This window comes from Lupinus angustifolius, chromosome LG03, assembly GCF_001865875.1.
Source record: "Lupinus angustifolius cultivar Tanjil chromosome LG03, LupAngTanjil_v1.0, whole genome shotgun sequence".
NCBI lineage: Eukaryota > Viridiplantae > Streptophyta > Magnoliopsida > Fabales > Fabaceae > Lupinus > Lupinus angustifolius.
The window spans coordinates 16,744,355-16,754,664 of record NC_032011.1 but is presented as its reverse complement, the minus strand read 5'-3'; the positions used below and the strand labels follow the sequence as shown (position 1 = coordinate 16,754,664).

Here is a 10,310-nt window from a genome sequence, read left to right as displayed (position 1 = left end):
TGAAGAGAATTTGAGAAGAGAGGACTTAAGGAGTTTCTGAAATCTCCCTTGTTTGGAAGAAGACAAGGAAAAAAGTGGGAGAAATCAGTTAGTATGCTGAAAATACCAATTCTCCCTCCTCTGATCCTCTCCTATACTTCAACCCTCAGGCCACACCGCCTTCATTCTCTTTCTTCCCTCCGGTTCACCGCAATTGAGACGGAGATGTTACCATTTTAGAATCTTCACAACATACTTTTACATGCACCATTCTGCAACTTCTATTTTGGAAAAGAGCATCTTTCCTCTTCACTCTATCAGTTATCACTTATAGTCCCTTAGTCTTACAAACCGGAAAAAAATCTGATATTCGAGTACATAAGACAAATGAGAAACCTTCAAAAATCTGAAGAAAATAATTGCAGTGGGTAAATGTGTGTTGGAGTCAAAGTGTGATAGCACAACTATATGACTCAGTCATGCATGAACTTAAATCCGAAAACACATGATTGGGAATGTCATGCAAGTTCAAGACATTTTAAAGATAAAAAAACTCTTAGCAGTGTCACTACTCTACAAACAGAATCTTTAGCCACTATGCAGTGACCAGTAAGTGGAGAAAAGTTCTTCAAATACAAATGGGATACCATAAAAACACATTAAATACTTCAGATTGGCCTCACATTGTTCTCTTACCCCACTTTGAATAAAGCAAGAACCAGTTCACAGATAAAACCACATAAAGGAGCAAAGATCACACTAGCATGTAAGCAGTAGTGACAACAACCATTCATGTAGCTGCTCTCTCCTCTGAAGAGCTAATTTCATTAGCACCATAATGATATTTGAAATTTGCTAATCAGGATCGAGCTCATGAGGTATATTCGAATGGTTGAGGGGGTTGTGGTTCATCATCAACAGCCATCTCTGATGCAGAACTCTGCAATCTGGCAGCTGATTCACCACCAGCTGATGTGGCAGAAGAGGGTGTGTCACTGATAGAGAGCACTTCAGGCTCGGTAGGACGCAAGTCTTTAAGAAGCACAAATCCTGAGGGGGCTAATTTGATTGGAACATATCTGCTGTCCTGTAAAAATTTGATGAACTTCTCCTGAGCTGGAATCACCCTTGCTGGATTTGTCAGAACCTCAAAAGAAGGCTCAGGCTCAGATTTCTTCTCCAGTGTTGGGCCATCAACCTAGAAAATATAAAAGCAATAAAAAGATCGTTAAGTATACAATTAGAAATTAAATCTGAAACATACATGTTAAATCATGTATGTGATAATTTTGGTGATTACTCCAGCACCCATCTTTTTTCAAGGAAGCTGGTGCCAAACATAAATCGTCAAAAATTTATGATAAAACCAACATCCAACAAATTTTGACACCTCACCCTGGGTTATGGTTGTATGGGTACCACAGTTGTCCCATTACTTTTGCATTAATGAGAAGTTACAACCATCAAGCCCCGCGTTTAAATATATTAGCATCTACCCAAGAGTTATAGCTCTCAATCAGATCGAATTACAAAGAAGTCATTGTGCCAGCAATTCCACCAACCTTCCCACGACCCATACCAAGTCTTAAACCTCATTTGTAACCAAAATAGTAGCATTCAGTAACATATAACTGTAATCAAAAGTGCTTAGTTATGAAAACCTTCAACATGGAATACTCTTAGCTGATAGAAATCACTAAATCAGTGATCACGCATATTGCATTATATAAAGCAACCAACAGAAATTTTTCAACATCATCTTTTACCTCAACTTTCTATTCCTCTAACAGTCATCCAATGGCGGGAACTTAGAAAGATTTAGCTTACATTCGTCAATAAAAAACAGAATATGCATTACCTGCATGGAATCTCCATCTTTCTCACTGGAAGACTTTACTTTCCCAGAACTGGGAACAACTAATGTAGAGTCGGACACAGATGATATTTCAGCATTAGCCTTCTGGTCTTCAGCTTTCTTAGCCCTAGCTTTGGCCTTAGCTGATGTTGATAGGACAGCAGTGGGAAGTTTCACAGATGATGTAGTTGTGGGAACAGTGGTAGGCTTAGGGTATTCAAAAAGTGAAGGTTTTGCATGTGATAAGAACTCAAACTTTGGAGACTTCAAATCATAGTTCAGACCAATAAAGGCTGTGGGTGAAAAGGACAAACTTATGAAATAAATAAGAGGGTACCAATACCAAAACTGGCTGAAAACAGCAAGACCAACCACTGCAGTAATTTTATCATGTTTAGTCTTAGAAAGGAGTCTTATGGTCACATTTCTTCCACCAGCATCAAGGATTCCAGAGGCCAGAATTGCTCCCATCTTGCTCATGGTATCCTCATGCTTGTCCAGAATAATTTTCTCCAATTGTCGCCTAGAATATAACAAATGTAAGAAAACAAGAAAGCAAGAAATGCATTTCCTCGATGTCCAAAAAATTATGCCTTACCTAAATGTTCCAACACGTGAATCACTAGCTTCACTAGTCTGAACCATGACCATAGCCATTGCTATGAGTGCACCTTGACGCACAAAATCAACGACATCTGATGTCAAAGGCTCTAGCAAAGATATAGCCTCACTGAGACCTGTACCCGCACAGGAAATGCCCACAGCAAGAGCTGCTCCATATCGAACATGTGGATTGTAAGACTCAGATAGGAGGGAAACAATTCGTGGAGTCTGCAATAGTAGGAATGTAGCATTGCACATAAGACAACAAAGTATACAACAACAGAAAAATAGTTTTGGAAAATTAAATGAAAAGGATGGTAGTAACCTGCTCTGGATCAGTGTACAATACAAACCCTAATGCTATAACCGCAGTCCTCCTGACATCATCACTCACATCAGACACAGCAAAGTGGAGTAACTGGCGAATGGCCTTATTATTTGCTGTTCCACTATAAGCCAAGGCCAACGCATACATGCCACCATAACGCAATATCGGATCCTGATCCCGCGTCATCTGTTCAATTAAAGTGTCTGCTTCTTCCTCTCTTCCATAAACGGTAAGAGCTATTCCTAATGCTAACCCCCTGAAACAATAATAAATAAGTAAATATTGGAGCAAAAGAAGCATTGTTTAACACCTTTCTAAGTGAAGCAATTTTACCTAATAATCTTCTCATGCTGTGTCTCATGTGCATAAGTGAGCATCTCATTTGCCTTATCACTGCCTGTTCCAACCATGAGTAAGCCCATACTGATACCAGCAGCTTCACCGGCAACAGCACTATCAGTGTACAGAACATTTTTTATTTCTTCATAAACATCTTCATCAGCAGTTCCCAGGGATGACAATCCAAGACCAAGACATGCACCATGTTGAATAACCTGCCCATAAAACTCCCATTAAATATATAGGCTAGTTAATAATTGTAATTTAATTATATTCTACTTCTACAAGAGCATAATTATTATTTATGATCACCTCAACAGTAGTACTATTCAGGCTATCACGAAGAAATTGCTTGATGCCCTCTCCGTGGTTAGCATGAATAAGACCAAGGGCATAGAGAGCACCACCTTCTGAGTATGGACTACCTCCACCAGCCCCACCTTGAGGCAAGTAAGGTGCCATCAGTGACCTTCCCTGCTGCAAATGGCCTCTATGGATAACACCAAGACCAGCTGTTGCACTAAATTTGGCCCAATTAGTAGCTCTGCTTAACCAATCCTACAAAAATTCAAGAGTGGGAATGTAACCAAACTGTAAGGAAAATCACTGGCAGAGGGAAGGAGAAAATAAAAGGTAAAAATAAGCTATAAATATCTGACCAAATTTTCCCTCAGGAAAGTATCCACAGTGGTTCCAGCATGCATTATTGCATTGGCATATATTGTAGCACTGTGGCAGACACTATTCCTCATCTCCACTGACTGTTTTATTGTCTTCAGAATTAGGAGATCAGATCTAAATGCAAATTACAAGTATCAAGAACCAACATACTAAAATGATGTACTAAAATGACGAAAGAAAAATGCCTCACTTATTATGACTGAACAGGAACTGCATAGTCAACTGTATTGAAGTTTCCCCAGACAAAATTCCCTTTATTTTATTTAGCCTCTCGGCATATATAACTTCACTTGGATCTTCAGGCACCTTGATAACAGAAGCAGAATCACCATCCGCCATTTGAACATCATCAGCTCCACTCACACTAGCATTCTGAGTAGAATCTACGTCACTGGGTTTTGGCTGTGCAGATTCTGAAGGCTGAGACTTCGGTGATGTAAGGTGATCTCTAACATTTAGAAGAAAAGCTTGGTGTTCATTCTCTACCAAATCAAAGGCTATTTGAAATGCCATAAGAGCATCATCTTTGTTTTTAGAACGTAGGAGCTTTTCTAATATACTTGAAACAGTCTCTGGCTCATTCAAGAACATGAGACACTGACAAATGCTCAGATAATCTGGTGAATTAAGTTTTTGAAATACTTTCACAAGAAGACGGAGAACCTGGACACATAGAACATGGATAAATGTTAAATTATGTCAGAAATACCATTTTAAAATGTCTCTCACATTTTGCAAACTAATGGGTAAGGCCACAAGCCAACAAGTTGTCAAAGAACTATTTTTATTCACTCCTACAATTTTTAGAGCTTCAATTTCAGAAAATATTTTTCAGAAGTTCACATTTCTTGACAGAAAAAACAACACGACGAGTAACATGGTCGAGAAAGTTTCAAGATTTCAATTGAGTATCAAATATTTCAATGACAATTAAAGCGATGGGTAAAATGGAAAATCTTGATAAAATACAACCCTGTAGCCAAATTTGAAGGAAGGTAAAAGGGAATGAAAATTTTAACAAGATGGGCGTTAAGCATAGGAGTATAGGACTTAAATACAACAAGAAAATATTTATTACACTTACCTCCTGTCTGTATTCCCTTAGATTCACAAAGGAGTGAGAGACGTTAATGCAATAAGATAGAGTTCCTTTAACGTCGTCACTCCTTGTAATTGCTTCCTCTAGTTTATCCAATCTCCTGCATTCTATGGAAATTCCCATTGCTTGATGGTATTTCCCATCTATTATACACCTAAATGAAGGGAAAGCAACGGAAGGTGAGGAAAGTAAAACAATTATGGTACGTTTTGATACCAAAAGCATAAGATATAGCACACTTACTTATCCAACATTCTCTCCACGATTGCTTCCAACCTTGGATCGACCTTAGCAGATTCATCACTTGACTCTGCCGCCTTGTACTTGAGACTTGCATATTCATCTATGGCTTTAGCTGGAGATAAAACAAAATAAACAAAATGTCTACTAGAGCTTATCATGATTAAACAGCAGCTCAATTACCACTGTCATAGTGACCAAAGGATGGTCCTAGCAAGGTCTAGATACCATAGCTTTATTGAATAACATTGCACAGTTAAGTTAAACAAGATAATAATTCTCACCGAGAAGAGTATGCACGTAGTCAGAATCCTCAGAAACGTCAAATAGAGGACCAGCTCCAAGGGCATAAGATAATGAGTCGTTAAGTTCACCCAAGTAATAGAAAACCTGAAGATCGGGGAATGGAACAAAAAAAAAGATTGAACACAAACCATGAAACCAACTTCAGTATCTAGGACTAAAAAGGCTATGGAAGTGATAAAACATATGTTCTTTGGTGACTGCTATAGAAGCTAAACAAAATCAAAAGAGGAAAGCTGATATTTATTTATCATAACTCTAAATATAATGAAAAAACAAACCATGACAACGGAGCTACTTGAATAAAATGATTTTACCATACAAAAATGATGCCATACAATGTTTCAATAGAAGATGCTAGTCTCCTAATTAGCAGAAAAATAATAATAATACCTTTGACACGAGAAGTGCAGCAAGTTGCCTTTGATGTTGATCAAACTCCTCATCTTCGTACAAACTCTCTCTGTTTAACAAGTATAACAAAAAACAGGTTTAAATGTTCAGCATTCATATGTCTAATTTTGCAAACCAAAGATTAAATAAAACCGAATAACAGAAGGGAGAACAATTATATAATCAAGTCACATAAGGACAAAAGGCTTCAATAACAAAGTCAGCAAGTTGTAGTATAAATAAGCTTCAGCTTACAAGTATTGCTCCAGATTGAAGAGGGGAAATTACACCAAACTCCCTTGAGGTTTAGCTTCATTACACTTGCCATCTCAAAAGGTATCCTCCCCTACTCATCTCGAAGACTAGTGCAGATTTTAAAACAAGAGATGCCAAGTGTAATAAAGAAAAGCTCGGTACATGTCTGTATAATTTCCTCTCATACTGTTTATTTTTTCTGGGTCAAAAGGGGTAAGTTCATAAGAGACCCTACAAGGTGGGGTAGAAGGGAACGGGAAAGGGGTGGAGTGCTACTGTAGGGATTCGAATTCACGCAGTCACAATTCATATCTCACAACTTAACCAATCAAAATGACCATTATTACTAAATGTATATACAAAGTGAGTTGCTACATGAATGTAATGGATTACCAACAAGTAAAATTTGACTACTGAAACCTAATATTGGCTAGTACATATGCAAAGAAACTAAAAGGGTATTCTAATTTCAATTGAAAGCAAACAACTTTAACCTTCATAATAGCAATAACCACACAAATCCCCAAATCAAAAGAAAGCATCGAAATCAAGGAGAACACTTACATGAGGGGAACACTGGTTGAGATCTCAGGCCAGAAAGTATCAACCAAATTGTTGAGATTGGAGAGAGCGTGAAGCTTGAGAGAGAGATGAGGCTCGTTAAGCATCGCAAGCATCCCACCAGCAGAGCTCACTAGCGTCGTCGCCATGATTGAGCGAGTAATTCGAATAGCTATGGTTAGGGTTTGGAGTTTGGGAAGTAATTGGGAAAATTGCGAGCAATCTCAGGAGAAAAGGTTATGATTGGAATGAAGAAATTGAAAGTGTGTTTGAAATTGAACTGAACTTATTATACTTGCATCATCTTCAATTCTTATTCCATGTATAAGTTGCCCTTTGTTTAGATTTTTTGTCACGTAGAACATATAACATGGGCATATTCACATAGGACTATATATGTTACTAGTATATTTATGTGTGTATTCATAGTATTAAACTATTAATAATATATGTATTTGTATGATTAAAAACACAAATTACTTGTTTATTTGCATTGCTAAGAGAACACATATTATTCATGTATTCGCAAAGTTAAAAACACATATGTATTTGTTTGTTCAAACATATAAAGAAAATAAATGATAATTTCGAATTTGAATTTTTTAATTAAAATAGAAAATTGAAAGATGATATGATTTCTTTTAAATAAATATTTTAAAAGTAGTAAAAAACGAAATGTTTTTTTCAATTTTGAATTTGTTTTTTTAATGAAAATAAAGAAATCAAATCTTGTTATTATATGAGTCATATTTAAAAGTGATAAAAACTTCAATTTTGAATTTGATTTTTTAATTATAATAGGGAATGATTATAATTTAAAAAATCTAAAGTGTAATATTAAAATTCAATGAAAAAGTATCATAAAGTTTTGATAGGATGAATAGTATAGTCATTAATAGTAAATATTAAGTTGTATATGATGGATTAATGTAAATATTAAGTTAGGTGAAACTATATAGTTTTTTAATTTAAATTAAACAATTGTTACATAAGGTAAGGTGAAAGGATTATATTAAGGTTTTATTCCCAAAATTGTGATTACAAGATTTATATGTTCGCTCATCCGACTGTTCGCTCACCAAAACAAATATTGAGTGAGGTGAAACTATATAGTTTTTTAATTTAAATTAAACAATTGTTACATAAGGTAAGGTGAAAGGATTATATTAAGGTTTTATTCCCAAAATTGTGATTACAAGATTTATATGTTCGCTCATCCGACTGTTCGCTCACCAAAATTTATATAAAGTTACACATTTACACCCACATCTGAGAGATGAAAGATGAAGAGGTAGGGGGGAGACGAAGAGGTATGAGTGGAAATGAAATAAGAAAGAGAAATATTCCCGATGTGAAAAAAGGATTCTAATACTTTCTAATGTTCAATGATTATTACTTTTTAACATAACAAAACAAATGGGCTAAGAACTAGTTAGCATTAAATTATAAAAATATAAAATGTATAAAAAGTGAGGATGTAGTGTGGGAAGGTACATAGTATAATAACATATAACCTTTTAGAAGGGGGAAAAGTGACGAGGAGGTGACATGTGGCTTGTATAGATAGATTAATGCAAATATTGAAGGGGTGAAACTATATAGTTGTTTTAATTTCAATTAAATAACTACACAAGGTAAAATGAAATGATTATATTAAGGTTTTGTTACTAAAATTGTGATTATAAGATTTATATGTTTGTTCACCCGATTGCTCACCTACCAAGATTTATATGAAGTTACACACTTGCACCCCTATGTGAGAGAAGAAGAAGTATATGAGAGATGCAGAGGTAGTAGTGGATTCATACATGAATATAATATTAAATTAATAACGATGAAATTTATGTCATGCATTTTATTTTAAATTCGACTATTAGATTATTAATTTTTATTTTTATATATTAATATTACTGCATTATTCATTTTTAGCTCTCAAATTCACTTTCCATGTTCTCAATCAATTTTATATTTTACCAACAAGATGTTGGTATAGTGGTGTAAGATCCTACTATATTCCTAAAAAGATCAAAAAGGTTAAGAGTTCGATTCTTGTGAGCGAGTCACATCTCGAAAGGAATTAGTTTATTACTCATGAGGTAAGCAAATATTGTTGGTAGTACCAACAAAATAATTTTATATTTTGATGACGGTTTCTTGTAGATATCAAAGTTGACTACCCTACACTATTGCATTGCTACTATTTTGAGAGTAGTTGCAACGACTTCCTTGTTGGTATGTTAATAATTTAATAATATATTTCTTATAATAATCAATTTCACCAAGTGATGAAGATTACGAGGTAATTAGGAAGAAAAAAATTATTTGTGATGACCACTTACAAAAGGCATAAAGTTTGCAAAGACTTTATGCATTTTCCCTTTAAAATAATTACATTAGAGGAGAGATCCACTTACTCTAAGAATAAAATTTTTAAACTTTGTCATCATCCTAGCTATCAATTATAGGGAAATTCAATGATTTGAATTAGTAAGTAGATCTAACCATTAGATATCTCTAGAATTGATGGCTAGAATGAGGAGTAAGTTTAAAAAACTTACTCTCTTGGAGTAAGTGGATGCACACTCATTACATTATGCCATATTTAATGAGAAGAAGAGGTATACACATACATTTTTTTACACATTCACAAACTATTATGGTATTAATTAGCAATGCGAACTTGTAGTTTTTTAACTAGGTCAATGAGCTACTAGAGTCATTTTTTAAATAACAATTGAAGGAAGCTTATAACTTCATTTAAAGAAAGAAGTTTGTAGTGTTTGAAAGCTACTTGAAATAATGTTTATGATAATAGTTTGTAGTAATTTGCTTACCAATTTTACTTTTAAAAAAATTAAAATTACATTACTTAAATCCCATTAGAAAATATTATTATGTTTATTGTCTCACCTTATCTCCAAATAAATAAATTATTGCTTACAAATTATAAATAAAATATTAAAATAGAGGATTGAAAATTTTGATTTTAAATTATCTATGTATTTAATTGTCCCAATTAATAATTATTTAATTAATAAATAATAAATAAATATTGTATATAATTTTTTGTTGTTTTGAAATTTTCAGGTAGTTATAAAACTAAGTTTAGTGAAAAACTCTAGTTTAATAAGCTTTATGCATAACTATAAGTTTCAATCTATCTTCACAAATTCAAACTCACACCTATCAATAATGTTTTGGTCTAGTAGTGTAAGGTCTTGTTAGATTCTGAGGATAACAAAAAAGTTAAGGGTTCGATTCCAAAAGGGGCACCACGAAAGGAATTAGTTCATTGCCAAAAGGTGAGAGGTTAAATTCAAACTCACACCTACTAGTTACAAGCTCATAACTACAATTTACAAGCTAGTTTTTTCCTAATAGTGCCTAATCAGATTGACCATCGTGCAAGAGATGTGAATGTAATCTTTTAAACAAACAATGACGAGTGTAATCTTTTAAACAAGAAATGATTCACTAATTGATTATACATTTAGTGTTAACAAAAAATGACGAGTGCAATTAAGCTAAACTTCAAGGGTGTCAGTATAATTTAGTGTTAACTAATTGATTATACATTAGATAGGATAATTGATGGTTTTTATATTTGGAAGTAGAATTTGATAATGAATTCACTCTCATCTTTTGTGTATTTAAGAAACATCCCCTTAAAACTA

The 10,310-nt window shown here is 34.2% G+C and overlaps 1 protein-coding gene across 1 annotated transcript; it reads right to left on the bottom strand.

Annotated features, from left to right (window-relative positions):
- On the bottom strand, positions 368 to 6,929 carry LOC109343548 (26S proteasome non-ATPase regulatory subunit 1 homolog A-like). The gene is made up of 13 exons (XM_019581904.1): positions 6,640 to 6,929; positions 5,821 to 5,890; positions 5,409 to 5,514; positions 5,128 to 5,239; positions 4,870 to 5,038; positions 3,976 to 4,448; positions 3,764 to 3,899; positions 3,417 to 3,662; positions 3,099 to 3,319; positions 2,763 to 3,021; positions 2,433 to 2,665; positions 1,838 to 2,357; positions 368 to 1,177 (listed from the first exon to the last, which is right to left on the bottom strand). Exons 1-13 carry the CDS (start codon positions 6,783 to 6,785, stop codon positions 851 to 853), a joined length of 3,018 nt encoding a protein of 1,005 aa, XP_019437449.1. The 5' UTR covers positions 6,786 to 6,929; the 3' UTR covers positions 368 to 850.